The 17,806-nt window shown below is 43.7% G+C and overlaps 1 protein-coding gene across 1 annotated transcript in view; it reads right to left on the reverse strand.

The window, feature by feature from the left end:
- PATJ (PATJ crumbs cell polarity complex component) overlaps positions 1 to 17,806 on the reverse strand; it is a 331,975-nt gene that overhangs the window by 39,603 nt on the left and 274,566 nt on the right. Inside the window, exons 33-34 of the mRNA XM_036754106.1 lie at positions 13,438 to 13,555; positions 10,350 to 10,483 (exon numbers count right to left, since the gene is read on the reverse strand). Coding sequence (XP_036610001.1) covers positions 10,350 to 10,483; positions 13,438 to 13,555 — 252 coding nt within the window. The remainder of the gene's footprint in view (positions 1 to 10,349; positions 10,484 to 13,437; positions 13,556 to 17,806) is intronic.

The raw sequence follows: 17,806 nt of genomic DNA on the forward strand, positions 1-17,806 counted from the left end.
TTCAGTGCTCATGGCTGGGCCATGCCAATAAAAACGACACTGCCACCAAAATTAATTTATCGATTTAATGCTTTACCAAATAAACTAACAAAGGGTTACTTTATAGAGTGAGATAAAATAATAAGAAAATTCATTTGGAGGAACAAAAGATCTTGAACATCAAGAGAAATAATGAAGATACAGGAATAAAAGGGGGAATGAGCACTTTGGGACCTCACAATATATTTTCAAGAACAATCACCAAGGCCATTTGATACTAGTTAAAAAAAAAAAGAAATATATCAAGAGAAAAGACTAAGAAGAATCAGAAAGAAAGAAAGTCAATAACCCAGTGTTCAGTAAAACTGAAAATATAAATTATACAGGAAACAATTCCTTATTTGATGAGAATTGTTGGGGAAATTGGAAGTCAGTCTGATAAAAATTAGATTAAATTAGCATCTTGTAACATATTATAAAATAAATTTTAACTGGATATATGACCTGAATATTAAAGATTGCAGCATAAAAAATTTAGATGAGAATTAGATCATATGCTTTTTATAACTATAGGCATAGTATTAATTCTAACCAAACAAGGGTTAAAAGCAATTACAAATTTTGATTTAAAAAAATTACATAATTTTGAGCCAACAAAAATTGTATCAAAGATAATAAGAGAAGTCGTTGACTAGGAAAAGTTCTTTGTATCAAATATGTCTAAGTATTTGATATTCAAGATATATGGACAACTAACAGAAATCTATGATGAAAATTTACTTCCCAACAGAAAAGTGGTCAAAGGATATGGACAAACCATTCTCAAGTAAAGAAACTATTAATAACCATAAGAAAGAATGCTCTGAATCACTGATAATATGAGAAATGGAGATCGAAACAACTCTGAGGCAAAGATTATAAAAGACGAGAAGAGTTAATATGGGAAGGAGTGTGGTAAGATCAGTCCACTAATGCCTCATGGAGTTGTGAATCTGTAGAAACCAAAGCAATTTAGAACTGTGCAAATAAAGTGCCAAAAATGTCCACATCCTACATCTCCTGAAGGAACACTGTTGGGAGGTAACTGTCAAAAAGAATCCCCCATATGCCCCAAAAGATGTCAAGCAACTCTTTTCATTGTAGTTGAGAACTAGAAAAAAGGGATATTCATCACTTGGGGAATGGCCAACCAAACTGAACATCATTGAATATTTTCACATGGATTTGGGAGCTAGTTGGATGGCTGGATCCAAAGAATAGTCGTTAATGGTTCAACGTCAACTTGGGAGATTTTCTGTGGAGAGGCAAGGAGATCTGTGCTTGGCCCCAGTGGGGGTTTATCAATGACTTGGACAAAGACCCTTACAAATAGTGAGGAGGAATGGCTAACACCGTAGATGACAAGATCTTGACCGGCCAGAACATTTTGCCAAACCTAACCCAGTGAACTATAACAGGGATAAGGGCAGATTCTGACATTGGAGTCCAAGAAATCAATTTTATAAATATGAGAGGTGGAATAAGGTAAGCCAGCACTTTATCTGAATGAGTTCTGAGGGTTTTTGATGGACTCCATGTTTTGCAGGAGAAAGTTGGGTCACATGGCAACCCCAAGAATTAATGTGCTCTTATGCCAAATTAGGAGGTCACATCATGGACTAAATGAGGCAGAGTTCCTCTGTCCTGTTCCCTGGTCAGACCATGCCTAGAATATTGGTTCAATTCTTGTTACCTGCCACATTTTAGGAAGAACACTGATAAACTGAAGAGCGCAGTAAAAGTCCTTATATTATATGGATATCAATCAAGGGAAATGGAGGTAATTAGCTTGGAGAATATGCATCAGGCTTGTTCATCTTGTCCACAAAAGAAAAGAATTTGCAGCAATGCTTATGGGATTAATTATAAATAAATAAAAAAAAGAAGTTGGGAAAAGACAGATTTGGGCTTGATGGAAGGGAAAACTTCCTAAGATAAAACACATAACCCATTCCCCGGAGAAGGAGATGTAATGCAAGGAGTGTTATTCTCATTCGTCAGATGATGGAACTGAGGCTTGGGATGGTGAAGTAATTTGCCTAAAGTCATCCAGGTATCACAGAATTAGAGTTTCAGGAAAGGACCCCAAATCACCAAAAGAATGCCCATGATGACACCGCAGAGAAGAATGCATCCTGCCTTTGATCAAAGACCTTCGAAGAGAAGATCATTGCCCCTCCAGGCAGCCCATTCCACACTGGGAGAGCTCTCATGGTTCGGAAGGTTTTCTGGGCATTGCTCCTAAATTTGCTTCTGTGTATCCTCCACCTACAATTCCCAATTCTGCCCTCTGAGAACCAGCAGGACAAGGCAAAGGTGCTGAAGCCGACACCAGTTCTTGTCTGACCCAGAGTTTTCTGTTCCATTGGCTCTTCACAAGGCTGGGGCTCTCTTCTGGATGCTTTGCTGGTTATCAAGGTCCTGGTGGCCAGAATCAAACCCAGTACTCCAGAGGAGGGCTGATCAAAGGCAGAGCAAAGAAGAGGGACAGAAGAAACTAGGAGATGGCAGAGTTGGGATTTGAACCAAGGTCTTTTGCATACAAATGGAGGGCTTTTCTCCCCAAGAGAATTAAAACAAGAATCAGGCCAAAAGTCACGCGTTCCAGGACTAAAATTTCTAACCCTTGCATTTATTTCATCCTTTCCTCACTATGGAAGGCTTGGGCATTTAGAGAGCAAATTCACCTCAGGTCGATTTTGGCTCAGCTGCGTCAGTGACTGAGTGTTTCTGAGAGTGCTACTGTCGAGACAGCCTCTGGCTCCATTGTTGGCATCATTGGGATCAGTGAGGACAAGACATCCTAGCACAGATTCCACTCCACCCCACCTCTCTCTTTGCTAATCTCTCAACAATTTAAGCAAAACAGTGAGGAAGGAGAAACTCCAGGCAGAATCCCACTGGGTTACACATAGGAGCATTTCCAAAGCTTAGGGAATGGAAGGGTAAAGTATTAAATTGCTTGCTGGTGCCTGGCTGACATAAGGTCATTTGTCTGGATTGGGGGCATGTGCTGACTGGAGAACCTTTAGCTGCTGGAATAAATAATGTCTTGTGGACTGACACTGTGATAAATAGAAGTATTTAAGGATTTTAAGGCATTCCACAATGGAGCTATAACTTGCCAGAGATGGAAAGCAAAGGCGGCATAGTGAATGTGTCATGGGAGTCAGGAAGAACTGAGTTCAAATTCAGACTCAAACACTTACTAGCTGTGTGACCCTGGGCAAATCACTTCATTGCTGCCTGCCTTAGTTTCTTCATATGTAAAATGGGGATAACAGTACCTCATTCACAGGGTGGTAGTGAGGGTCAAATGAGATAATATCTGTAAAGTAATTCTCAAACCTTAAAACCTTACATAAATGCTATGGATTATTATCACCACTGTCATCAGGAGCGATAGTGGGAAAAGCATGTTGAATTTGGAGTTTGAAGACCTACTTGGGGCATCAATTCATCTCAGTAACATTCAGCTTCACAAACCCCTCAGGCACCCTGCCAACTGCCCCGGCTCTATTTCTCCCCACCTGGATCAGTACCACCTGCCCAGAGATAATACCCACTTCACTGAGGTGGGGGGAGCTAATCCTTCTGGGAAGCTGAGGGAAATAAAGGAGTAACAGAAGGAGAAGGGAATATTCATTAAGCACCTACTGTGTGCCAGTCATGGTGCTAAGTGCTAGGCAGATATGATCTCAATTGAACTTGGCAACAACCTATTATAATCTTCTTTTTGAAGAGGAAGAAACTGAGGCAGACAGAGGGTACGTGACTTGTCTAGTAAGTGTCGGAGGCTGGATTTGTACTCAGGTCTTCGGGACTCCAGGCCCAGTGCTCTACCCACTGAACCACCTGGCTGCCTCTAGTTGAGCTAACTGGTGAATGAGTGAAGGGAAAGTCAGCTGTTTGGGGCCAGCCGCAGACCAGGCTTCTTCTCTATCCATCCTGCACATCTTGCCATCTGCTCTGTTCTGGGTGCATACTACAATCCACTCCTCCTTCCACCTCTTGCTGTGCTTGAAACTAAACACAGCAATCAGACCATTGCTTCTGTTAGAATTGTGACAGGGGACTTCCCTTTGGCCCCACCCCCCAGCTCTTTGACTTTCTGGCCCCTGGCCATGACTGCCTTATGTGAATTGTCTCCTCCTACTAGAATGTAAGTTCCTTGAGGGAAAGGACTTTGGCTGGCACATCTTTGGCGTACAGTAGGTACTTGATAAATGTTTATTAATTAACCGATTGCTCTGTTGGTCAAATGGAAATTATACCCTTCAGATAATGATTTGGAGATTTCTGTGATTAAGGAATCCCAGAATCTCAGAGTAGGAAAGGCAACTTCAGGGGCCAGTTAGTCCCTCGCCATGTGAACCAGGATTCTACAGTATTCTCCATGAGTGGTCATCTACCTCTCTGAACTCAGGCAGAGGGAGGGGAGTAGAGCCGGGAGAATGATTTATACCAGAACCACAACATTGTAAAGATAAACCACCTGGAAAGACCTAAGAAGCTTCCCGACACACAGGCACCAAGGATTCCAGAGGATTCTTGGTGCAGCATGCCCCCACGTCCTGATAAAGAGGCAAGGTATAGGAGGAGACACACTTTGGGATTGGGTCAATTAGGGAATTGTCTTGTTGGGCTCTGCATGTTTGATTTTCTTTTTGCTTTTCAATGGCTTGGTGGGGAGAGAGAACCTAGATTTTTGTTAATTTAAAAAAAAATAAAGCTAGGCTTTCAAAAACCTCCCACACCCAAAAGAAACGATCATCCATCCTTTGCTGGGAGACTTTCACCGAGGGGGACACTCTACCTGCTAAGGCAACACATACCACCTGGGACCGCTCTCACTGGGGGCCAGCCTCAATGTCACTCCCTTCACTTCCCTGCCTCCCTCAGCATCATGAATGAGAAACAGTAGGAAGTCTAGCGGCCGAACCACATGTGCATGGAGAGGAATGATGCACGAAACTGAAAAGATAGGAAGGAGTTGGTAGAGGGCAAAGGTTCTCTTTGATCTTAGAGGGTCAGCTCTGATGGGGAAGTACACACCGGCTGACACGAACACCAAACTGTTCATCGCTGTGAGGGCAGTGGCAGTGAGTTTATTCCTGACAGCCAGTTTTGGCAATGAAAGAGTATCTGAAGTGGGGTAGAGAAGGGAATTAGGAGCTGAAAGGGGAAAAAAAGTATAAAATTACAGAAAAAACCCCTCAGCAACCTTAGAAGAAGCCTTTGCTAGGGAGCTCCTGGATCACTGAGACAAAAGCTCGGAGGCCAAACAGCCCAATTCCTTCATTTACAAATGGGGAAGCAGAGACCCGGAGAGAACTACCATCTCCAAGGTCACACAGGCAGTGAGCCACAGAAGCAGGATTTGAACCCAGGTTTTCTGACTCCAGAGCCAGTATTTATACTGATTTATATGTCAATCTGAGGGACTCAAGTTACTATAATAGACTTCTTTATCAGTGAACCCCACAAACGGTCCCAGGTTCTTGGGGGAATTTAAACCCCAAAGCACCAGCTAGGGGAATTCCCATATTTCAGTGTGAACTGATACAAAGAAAACAGTCATGGTTTCCCTCCTGGGTAAAGCTGCCCACATGTAGATAACAGTATCATTAATAAACATGCCAACCACACCACAAAGAGGTGAGTGGATTGTGATCACAAGCTTGAAAGGCCCACAGGCCTTTGGTAAGCCTTGCACTTGGGGAATGAGGAAAGGCGGGCTTGTGTGAAATGTGGAGTATCCATAATCATCCCTTTACAGGAGAATTTATTTTTTCTTTTGGGGGGCGGGGTGGTGGTTTACAAATGGATCTTTCTAGGTCCACAGGGGATTGATTTAACTGGGACTCCTGCTGCCTCCACTCTACTGGAGGCTAAACTCTTTTCTGCAGACACAATGAACGCCGTAACATAAACACCGTGATATGCACGGCAGTGAGTTCCTGCCTGCTGCATATTTTATTTATATCACTAAAGAGCCAGACACAATATTGTCTGTGATGATAATACATAATCAATACTGATGGCACCTTTCCTATTTGAACACATTTCATTAGCATAGAAAATCCAGGTCTCCAAGAGTTGTAGGGAAGGTTTCTTCACCAATGTCAATCTAAGAATGCAGGAGAATTAGACAACAATTTATAGTTATGAAGGAAAAATGTGGTAGAAGGGATCCCTGGGCAGGTATGAGTTGGGTGAAACAGACTCTGTCCCCTTTTATCTAACATGAGTTAGTCGGTCAATAAACACTTAAGTCCTTCCCATGGGCCAGGCCCTGTGCTGAGCACAAAGTTTTCCAATCAACTGACAGACATTTAATAAATGCTTACCATTTGGCAAGCAATGGGCTAGGTGTTGGAGACACTAAAGAAAGCAAAAATGTTTGTTTATTAACTGATTGTTCTGTTGGCCAAATGGAAACCATCCCTCTCAGAATGATTTGAAGATTTCCATGATAAAGGAATTCTGGAAACTCAAAGTAGGAAGGGGGGCTTTAGGGGCCAATTAACTCATAGCTGTTAACAAGGTTCAGCCCTCAAGGCTCATATTCTAATTGTGAAAATAACGTTTAAAAAAAAAACTGGTACATACAAGACAATCCCAGAGGAAAGGCACTAGCAGAGGAGAATAGGGAGGGAAGAGAAGACGGAGAAAGATCTGTGGGAGATATTCCCCAAAGACAGCCTTATGTAACATCATTGGTGAAACAGCTCTCCTTCCCACTGTCCTCAACCCCAAGACTCTCACACCCTGACTGCTGACATCCATCCAATATTAACAGCAATCTGAAACGTTCAACTAAATATCTCAGCAATAAAACAGCCAATATAATACAGAGAATGAATCGGTGGTCTCATGTAAGACCATTTAATGGGATGCAATACTGAAATGTTTCTCTTCATGAGGTCAAAGGGGAGTCTGTTTTCCATTGAATTGCAAAATCTTATTACGGACAGGGGTCACTTGCCAAGTTTCATGAGAAAGTTTGCCCACATCATCAATATAAATATAATTTTTCATACTGAAATATAGATTTATTTGAGGGAAATGGATAATATTTGCATTACATTTTATAGGCCCCTATGGTTCCATCTGGTCCTTATTTATTTAAATTTTACTCGGCTTGCCTCCTCTTTTTGCTTACAGTTATATTCGGTAAGGTCAGAACTGCCCCAACTTAGATTTTTCAATGGCACCATTCATTAACATTCCTTTGCTCTGCAGTCATGGACGTTTGCAAATGCTGCTTTGATTTTAAAATAATAAAGCCGAGGTAATAAGATGTTTGGTGTAAAAATATATGACTTAAGCAATAGTGGCAGAGAAAGCTCAGCTTTTAGGGGTGGGCTGCCAAAGCAAACCAAAGTTAAAAAAAATACTGCACAGAGTTCATCTGGCGGGAAGTAATCAAATAAAACACTCAGTCACATGCAAAACAATGGGCGCTCCTTCCCCTCACTTGGGCTCACTTAAAAGCAGAGATCCATAGACATCGAATTTTTCAGAGGTTTAAATCAGTGCTAATAGGTGAAGGGTTACATTCACCAGAAGCAGAACATGGCCACAGAAACCAAGTTTAGGCTTCTGGAGGGATATGGACAGCCCTGGGGGGAGGCTCAGACCAGGAGACAAGGGGTCTGGCCTTTAACTCTGTGAAAAGAGAAGGTGAGCCCCTACAAAGCAAGGGAAAGGGGGCAGCTGTGGTTGCTATGCTGATCATGGTTATAACTAACTCAGTCCCACTGTGATCAGAAAGGCTGCAGAGGGGCTCGGGCTCCTGGGGCTCCCTCATAAGAACACTCAATGGCTGTCCAGGTGTTGGGGGCTCACAGCTTGCTCTCCTCTCCTTGCTTTGGGGGTATGCAGCAGTGACCCCAATTCCTGAGCTGAGGGAAGGAACAGGTTCCAGAATCCATATGCTCCTGATGAGGAAAAGCTTGCTCACTCAAGGTCAGACATGAAAATATTGATAATATTAGAGCCTCAACATTTTCCAGAACTTCCTTGAAGATGCTCCCACTGTTCTCATTGGCTGCCTTCCTCCTAACTGGATGTGGTCCAAGGAAAGGATTGGATAGCACGGCCCAGAGCAGCAGTCATGGCGCCTGCGCATAGCCAGTATTAGAAAAAAGGAAAAAGAAAAATCACTTCTCCAGTTATTGGTTGTTTTACTCATAAAACCATTCCCTACCTCTTTCCCCCATGTTCCATTTAACCTCAGGGTAATCCAAGACCATCTAGATGTGTGACTTTGGATGAGATACCTGAGGTCAGAAAAGAAAAGGTCCACACCATGCCTCCTTTTTAAGTGCGCTTATCCTTCAGAAGGACTCCAGGAGTGATGCCAGAACTAGATATTATGAACTTCAAAGAGCTCTTAAGGAATTCGCCCCCAGATTCTTGGCTCCAGTAAAGGAGTAAGTTGGTAATATTTGTTAAATACCCATAAACACTCTGTTTGTGATGCATTGTCATACTAGAGGAGAGAGAAGGTTTATGAAGCATCCACGGCCGTGGGAGGCCTGGGGGAGCTGGATGGCGAGAGTGACTAAGCATTCATTCACAAAGGCAGAGGAGGAAACCTCAGGAAAACAGACTCTGCCTCTACACTCCGTGACTTTCTCAGAGCCTAATATCCTGCAACTAGAGCTAAGAGCATATTTAACCCAACCCTTTCATTTTACAAATGAGAAAACAGGCCCAAGTGATTTAGCGCATAGGTGCAGAGCTGGAAGGGCCCCAGAGGCCACTGAATCCAATCTACTGGTTTACAGCTAAGGAAACTGAGGCCAGAGTCGTGAAGTGACTTGGAATCACGGCTATGGAGGAGACCCGAGTCCAGCCCCCTGAGGAACCTCGCCCACCTCTGGAGGGCAGGGATTCAAACGAGGGTCTCCAACTCCAGGCCAGGACTGTTTCCACTGCACCAAAGCCCACCCTTTGGTACTAGGGGAGATGACACACTTAGAGAAGAAACAGCCTCTGCCTTCTGCCCTCGTCAGCTAGACAGAGACCCTGAGAGTGGACACCTGCTGAGTGTTGCAGGAAGGGATGTGGGAGCACTCTGGGGATGTGAGAACGAAGGCTGTTTGTCAACAGACGGGCTCAGGGATGGCTTCATTCTAGTTAAAAGCAGATTAGCTAATGAAAAAGCAACTCCCTGGCCAGACAGCACCTGTCCCACTGACAAGGCAGGGGGAAAAAACTATCTGAAAAAGAGAGTACATTAAGGTTGGGAAGAGCTTTACCAATATCATCTCACTGGATCCACACAAAAACCTTGTGCCAAGGAGTGGGGGAGGCCGGGGGGGCACGGCTAGCATAATTCACTGAGGCAGGATTCAAACTCAGGTCTTCCTGAATTGAAATCCAGCACAACATGGATGCCAGGAATAGCACCTGGAGGCACAGACCCTAGACACCAGGGCCACACTAAGCATTAGCCCTCAACTAATTGAGAGCAGCATTTTAAATCCCTGCTCGGGGTGGTCTCTTGGCTACTGAAGATCTATGACTTTATGATCCAATTTCACCTTGAATCAGAGCATTACAGACTTACAGCTGGGAGGGACTTTAGAGGCAGCCAAGTCCAACCTACATTTTATAGGACAGGAAACTGAGGCCAGAGAAGCCATGGGAATTCTCCAAGTCCCATATTCATGATTCTGGGATTCAAATCCAGCCTCTTTCCCCTGAACCACAATGGACTCTGTGGCTTGGGTGAGTTTGTGTGCTTGAGTGAGGCTTAGTCATGGGTTCTAGACAGATCAAGCTTCACAAGAACCAGAGGATTTTAGAATTAGTCAGACCATGGAGGAAAATAAGCCCAAGCCGCTGACTTTAAAAGGTGCTTTAAAACGAATTTTAAGACTGAGACTCAACCTGAGTAAGACTGGCTCCAGCTGGCTGTGTCCTTGGGAGAACGTGGAATTATTCTGGCCTTTGGGAAGAAGGGCTTTGCTGGGCTAGGCAATAAGCTCGTGTTGGACAATTGATGGTGGGTCCTATTAGAATAGGCCCAAGGAAGGACACTTGCAGTCCAGGCTGGTGTCTGGGGCGGAGGGCTTAATGCTCCCTGGCCCCTCCCTGAGGTGAGCAGAATAGGCAATTTCAGGCAATCTACCCTATGCTTTGTTAGAGAACATCTTAGAAAACACCTAAGAGAAAAGCATCCTTCAATATTGGCCAAAGTGTGAAAGCTGAGTCATCGGATGTTGGAGGTTTTCCGTAATACAAAAGGACATTTTCTATAGGAAAGCTAAGCCATGATCACATTAACTTAATGAGATATTTCCCTTCTAGAAACTTACCAGTGGAGTGTCTTTTCCTCCCACAATGCTGAGACCAAGCCCGGAATGTCCCTTGGAAATTTCTATAATCATTTCTTGGCCAGGGACTATAGGGCATGTGGCTGGGTCCACAGACAACGGCACCTGCAAACCACCTGAAAGAGGAAAAAAGAAGAATGAAAGGAAGGAAGAAAGGGAGGGGTGAAGGGAGGAAGGAAGGAGGGAAAGAAAAAAGGAAGGGAGGAAAGAAGGAAGGAAGGAAAGAAGGAAGGAAGGAGGGAAAGACAGAAGAACTACCTTTAGATTATAGAGACCGGACAACAAAATGCACATTTTTCTGTTTGGTAGAGAAGGGGGGCCTTTGGGCGCTAAATGTTGCAAACACTCTCAAACTCAGGTTTTTTGCCAGATGGTTTTACATAAACTGTTTCTTTTTCTTTTTTTGTACTTTTTGTTCTCAGGGAGGTTTCACAGTGGGAAGGGGCATAACAGAAGGTAACAACATTGTTGTAAAGGAAAAAAAGGCATTAATAAAAGATTTTTTTTTAAACGAAGGAACATATGTAGTCCCTTCCCCAAACAAACAAAAAGCAAAAAGAACGATCCAGCGGGCTCATTAGTTTGTTTCTTTTTTTTTTTTTTTTTGTAAAAAGACCTCCATCAGTTGGAGAATGGCTAAACAAATTGTGGTACCTGAGTGAAGTGGCATCCTGCTGAAATGTAAGACATGATGAATCTTTAGAATTCAGCCAAGCATGGGAAGACACATTTATATGGAGTCTAGCACTCCACGTGGAACATAGAAAGCACCTGATAGATACTTGTTGATTGAAGGATTGCAGTTGCCGAGTGAGGTAAGAGGAAACAGGAAAATGATGAATAAATGACTAGGCCAGTGTGAAGGGGATGCACACGTACAAAAAGAAGGAGCCTGATGAAAGCGACGCCCGACCTGGCTCCAGAGAAGGTAGGGTGGGAAAGAGCGCATTCTGGCGCCTTCCCTGCTGAGGGGGAGCACTACAGGTGACAGGGAAAGGCATTGCATTTGGAGATTTATCGAACTGCTTTATTCTTTTTCTTTTAAAACTTTTTGTAACAAGAGAAGTTTTGCTACATAGGAGAAAGAGATGGAGGCAATGGAGAAACATTTTTTAAAGGCTCATTTTGCATGATTCTTTCCCATGTGGAATTTGCAGATAGCATCTTTACAAAAAAGGTTACCCTGCCCAGGCACCAAAAAAGACAAGAAAACTCCTTTATTAAAGAGCCTACGTCTTATCTGGGGAGACGCAGACAGATTGGACTGGATTGTTTGGTCCTGGAGGGTAGAACTGGGAGGAAAAAAGGCAGGAAAGGAAAGGGGTCAGATTTAGGCTCATGTCCTCACAGCGAGCTGTCCACTAGTGGAATATGGGAGGTCTTGGAGCGGATGTTGGGGACCTTATCAAGAGGATTCTCGTTCAAGTCTGGCCACTGAGGTCCCCATGAACTCTGAGATTCTTTGATTCTATTACTTGACTTAGAGAAAAAAGGCTGAATTACAGAAAATCCAAAGATGTGTCTAGAACAGAGGTTTTGAGACAGAGCCAAATGAGATTTTCATTGTTTGTGAAAAACCAACCACTTAGAGACTTAGGTTGCATAAGGATGGGTGAGACACAAGAAGGTCCTAGAGTGAACAAAGCCTGGCTTGGGCCCACAAGAAATCCCTAGGCCCTTGAGCCTTTCCTTGGCTTTGGAATGCCCCTTCCTCAGAGGAGGGAATAGTTTCTCTGGTGCTGTCAGATGTGCATTAACTATTCCACCAAAAGTTAACATTTCCAGGATTAGGGAGCAGCCCACTGTCCAAGGCAGGATTCAAACCCAAGTCTTTCTGACTACAAACCTGGCCCTCATTCTGCTAAGCCACACTCTAGATTCTACTTTCTGATACCCTGAGAGCCTAATGAAATAGACCTTGTAAATCCTGGGCACTTCTCTACTCTCTTCCCAAAAAGATTTGAACTTTTTTTATTGGCCTTCAAGGCCCTACAGAATTTGATGCCATTTTCCATTTCTAATCTCTGACATTACTCCCCTCTACATAGGTGAGGTAAACTGAGCCAATCTCTGGTCCTGTAATAAATCCAGTATTATCTCATTTCTATTCTTTTGCTGTCCCCTCTGAACAAGGTGACCTCCCTTCTTCACTAGGGCCATGGAATCCTACCACCCTTTAGAGTCAAAAGCACCAGTGGCTCTGTGCATTCACAGATCTGTATGCTCCTGGTAATAATGCAGATTGTAATCCATCCAGAATGTCTTGGTCTCTGTCTTCCCATAATGACATCATCTCTATGGAGCCTGGCCTAAACCCCTTAGTCCACTAATGACCTCCCTTGGACCTCAAGTAGAGCTTTGCTTAGAACAAGATATTGCATGATACAGCCATGTGCTACTGTCTCATCCCCCTTCTCAGATTGTAATGTCTACCATGGCACGGGCCTTGTCTAACCTCAACACTGTAGCTCCTTTACTGCTAACCAGCTGGTTCCATATCAAGCAGGCATTTAATAAATCTTAGTAAATAAATGGCAATGCATTTTGGCTACCTGGAGGCAATTTTTACTTAATTCCTAGTTCTTATTTGGGCTCTAGTCAGTAGAGTTTGCCACCAAGCAAGCTCCATACAAGTGGCGTTCTCATATGTGACGTGGCTGTTCAAAAGGTAGCACGTTCAAGCGAATGAAGAGTTAATGTCATAGTCAGTTCTTTGAAAAATCACCACTTGATGGCTGAGCTGCTCAGGAGACAAGAATTATGATAAAATATGCAAAAGCCCTTCAAAGGCAACTGCCTTAATCCTAGTCTGATTCATTGGTGAGTTCCTCCATGCTTTAAATATTCTATCACTCAGTGGCCTCTTACACAGTCAAAGCAAAGGGGGATGGGCTGGGGTGGAATCCATTATTCACTCTGACAGTCTAGTTTCCAGAGCTCAAGGAATGCAGCATCAGCCAGGAAGAGATGAAGAAAAAAACAAATATTAGCTTCTCGAGCTGGAACCAAAACCCCATGGGCAACACGTACCTGCAAGGGATTTTCCACGGATCTTAGAAGAGCCTCTTACCATAGCTTGTGAGCTCCGTGTCTGTGGAACGGGACGAGAAAGAGGGGGCCAGAGAGATCTCCTCAGAACCAATGGGTTTTTTGGTAGAATATTTGGGTTGTTTCACCTGGCTGACAGTCTGGAAAAGAAAGAAAACAAATGATTCATCAGGCCCAAGGTAGAAAAAGGGAATAAGGAATGAAAATAGTTCTAATCATGATTAGAACAAAAATGAGAATAGCTGCCATTTTTATGGAGCTTTAGGGCTTGGTCTGGATCTCTTATGGTGAAGCAAAGGACAGACCAGAGTTCAAATCCCACTGAAGGCACTTAGTAACTGGGTCCAGCGGTAAGACAAAAGTCAAGATGAATGCAACAGCCCAGGATGCAATGGGAGACCTTGGCATGTTCCATGTCTGACCAAGCTATAAGCGCTAATAATGTAAGCACTAAGAGACAGTAAGCTCCTTTAGGATAACTCTGTAACCTCAGTACCTCGTACCATGCTTTGCACAGTAAACATGTAATACATGTTTGTTGACTGATTGTGAAACAAACCAAACCCTCCCCCACTCCATGCCCCAAGATCCTATTTATATTCTATTCTATTGTGACCTCAGAAAAGAACAGGCCCAGATGCTAAAACGCTAAAAATCCACGAAAGGGAAAGTTTTTTGCATGTAACTATTTCCCTCGGGAGAATGTGGAATATCACAAAAAGTGCTTGCCCACCAAAAGTCGGAAGAGCTCTCCCGTTGGGTTCCCTCTGCATCTTTAATGAGAACCCATCAACTTTGCCTCTGAAACTGAGCTTCAGATTTTCCAGGGGGTTTTATTGGATCAGAAATATCCTTTCTTGGGCTTTTCCTTCATTTATATAATTAACTTTATTAAGGAAAGAACAAGAAAGATATTGAGACAAGAATAATGATTTTCTTCCCTGAGTTTTGATTTCTCTCCAAAATATTAGAAATGTTGACCCTCTAGGAGGTTAATACTGCCTTTGAGGCAAGGCGCGGAGGAAGCGGTGAAGTTTCTGAATTGATATTAAGGCCACTGTTGCTTTTTCGACATTCAGTCGTGTCTGACTGTCCATGGGGCTTTATTGGCAAAGATACTAGAGTGGTTTGCTATTTCCTTCTCCAGTGGATTAAGGCAAAGAGAGATTAAGTGATTTGCCCAGGGTCGCACAGCTACTAAATGTCTGAGGCCGCATTTGAACTCAAATCTTCCTGATTCCAAGCCTGGCACTCTATTCACTGTGCCACCTAGCTGCCCCTTTTAAGGCCACTAGGGAAGAGGGGGAAAAAAACCCCTAAGTGTGAGATTTGAAATGTAGCAGAAGAAAATTTTAATAAATGAATCTCTAAAATTGTCACTACCACTAGCCCCAACTGGAGATAATTTAAGAAATAAAGCCAATATCTAAATGGAATAAAATTCAATTTGCTTCCATAAAAAACCTTATAGGATTATCGATTTTGAGTTGGCAGGAGTCTCAGAGGGTATCAGGCATCTAGTCTATATAATTATAACGAAAGAAAGGGAGGTCAGAAGAGGATACATAACTTGTGCAAAGCCACACAGGTGGTAAGTGTAGAGATTTTGACTCCAAATTGGGATGGTTCCCACTTGACTTTGTCGCTTCTCAATCCCTTTATTTAACAGAAAAGGAAACTGAGACCCAGAGGGAGTAAATGAACTGACCAAAGTCACGCAGGCTGCAAGTGGGAGCACGATGTGAACTCACATCCTCTGAACACGATACAGGTTAAATAAGACAGATGGACGTTGTCATAGAATGTGAACAAATGAGAGCTTTCACTTGGTCCATAACATCAGAACATGTTCTGACGTTCAAGGTAATACCTGAAACCTTCATGACCTTAAGCATGTCCTTTAATTTTCCTGGGCCCTTGGCTTCTCCAATAGTAATGGTAGGGTTTAGGTAATATGCCCCCTAAGATCCCCTGCAGCTCTGTCTAAATAGAACACCCCAGTCGAAGCCACAACTCGAAGCAAATTACAAAAACAAATTTAAAAGCTCCCTTTTCCCCTGCTGAAAAAATATATTAAAATTCTATATATATATTTATACGTATATTGTATATAAATTATGTATTATATAAGCATATGTTTAAGTGTAACATATTTTTATAGACTTTATATACATACAAGGCAAATATCTATCCATCCCTCCATCCATTCCTCCATCCCTCCATCCATTCATCCATCCATCCATCGCTGTCTGCTTTAAGGATAGTCCCTTATCAACTCATTTCTGTCACTAGTTTCCACTGTGACCTTGGACAAAACCTCTCTAGACCCACTTCCTCTCATACATAACGAAAGGTGGAGCATGATGGTTTCCGAGTGCTGCTCATTGCTCTGGAATTCCCTCAAGGCACACATTCAGTTTGGACAGAGCTGCCTGAAGCCCCTGGAGGTGACCAGTTCTTGACAAGGCCAAGGCTGGGAAGTGGGCTGGAAAAGGCCTAAGTGACCCTTTCAGATGAGAGAAGGGCAGAGAGGCCCAGGCTTTCCAGACTTCCCACTTGCTGTGATCACTTCTTTTCACTAAAATAAAGCCACTGTGCTCTATCAGGCCTGTGGTAATGAGGTAAGTGTGGGAGCCAGGGCAGAGGAAGAAAAGCTGGCCATGGAGAAGATGCTTAACAGCTCTCAGGGGGCCTGACAGGCACCTGGGCCCTGTTACATCAGCCTCCGCAGGCTAGGTTCAAATGCACCCCCTACCACTAATTAGTTGTGTGATTTTGGACAAGTCATTTACAGCTTTTCTTGATTTGTAAAGGAGACAAAAATACCAGCTCTGTGTGAGTCATGAGGCGGTGCTGAGGCACAGATGAAGCGCCATTTGGGAAAGTCTTTGGGTGGCAGCAGGGGACAAAGGGGACCCATCTGGAGTCATCAGATCTGGGTTTGAATCCAGGCTCCAGAACCCAGAGCAAGCAGGGTTCTTTACCTGGGGTCTGGGAACTTAAAAAGAAAATTATTAATATTCTAAAACCTATTTCAGTCATTGGTGCTCTTTGTAATCCTCTCCTTTTAAAAATGTATTTAAGAACATCACTTTAAGAAGGGGTTCATGGGCTTCCCAAGACTGCCCAAGGAAGGGATCCATGACCCAGAAAGGGTTAATAGGCCTGACGTAGAGCTGTGAGTAAATTAAGCAAGCAGCGGCTTCTCCTTTCTTACTTACATAAAAGGTCAAATGCTTTAAACCAGACTCAACATTGTTTTTATCTCACTCATCTTCATTCATCTTATCTACCCCAATATAAACTCCGTCGGGGCAAGGACAGTTCCATTTTTTTCTCTGAATCCCCAGCACCCAGAACAGTAGCTGGTACACAGTAAGCACTTAATAAATGTTTGCCGAATGTAATTCCCTTGGCTCTGTTGATATGTCATGACTTTGGGCAAGTCCTGACGGTCTCAGTTTCCTCATCTGTGAAATGGTGACGCCTATCAGGCCAAGAGCTATGGGCACCTGGGTAGTGGGTGGATTAGAACTCCGAGGGGCCTCCATTTGGTTCAGGAGTGGGGATGCTAGGACACTCTAAGGGGAGAAAAGCCTGAGAGTGAGAGCCTTGGGAGTGATGGGTTAAGCCTCACGGTTGGTGATTGTTGGCATGCTGGCCTAGGACCATTTCCCATTCTCCTTGTGGTTGACTGCACCAGCCTGCAATGGGCTCTGGCCCTCACATTCAAGGTCAATGATTCAGTCCAACCTATACCCTCAAACAGCTCCTGGGAGGGCTTCCCTGAGACGTGGTCACCCAGCCTCCCTCACAGACCTCCAAGGAAGGGGAACTCACCGTCTCTCAGGGACTCCACAATCTCACTGCTGGAAAATCCTTCCCCAACATCAAGCTGAAATGGGCATCTTTGTAACTTACACTCACTGTTTTGCCCTTTGGGGCCAAACAGGAAAAAATCGAATCCCTCGACACAATTGCCGGGGCCTTCCTACTCTAATAATGCCCAGTCGCTTCTGCAGTTCTTCATAGATTAAAACTAGGGGGTCTCTTGACTATGCTCATTGGCCCTCTCTGCTTATTATCAATGTTCTTTAATTGTGCCTCTCAGAACTGAACAGACTTCCCCAGGTATAGTCTGACTAGGGGAGAAGTAGTGAGAAGTCAGGAAGGCCTGGGTTCAAATCCTGCCTCATATGCTTGCTCTATGACCCAGAGCTGGCAGCCCAAGGTCTCTGGACTTCATGTTCCTCACCTGTCAAATGAGGGGCTTGGACTGTATGGCCCCTGAGGTCCCTGTGAGCTTTATAGTGATGCTTGTAAAGGAGGGAGACAATCACTACATGCCCCTCCTTCCTAGAGGACAGTTGGGACAATGAGAAGCGGGAAGG

The sequence above is a fragment of the Trichosurus vulpecula genome, chromosome 4 (assembly GCF_011100635.1).
Source record: "Trichosurus vulpecula isolate mTriVul1 chromosome 4, mTriVul1.pri, whole genome shotgun sequence".
NCBI lineage: Eukaryota > Metazoa > Chordata > Mammalia > Diprotodontia > Phalangeridae > Trichosurus > Trichosurus vulpecula.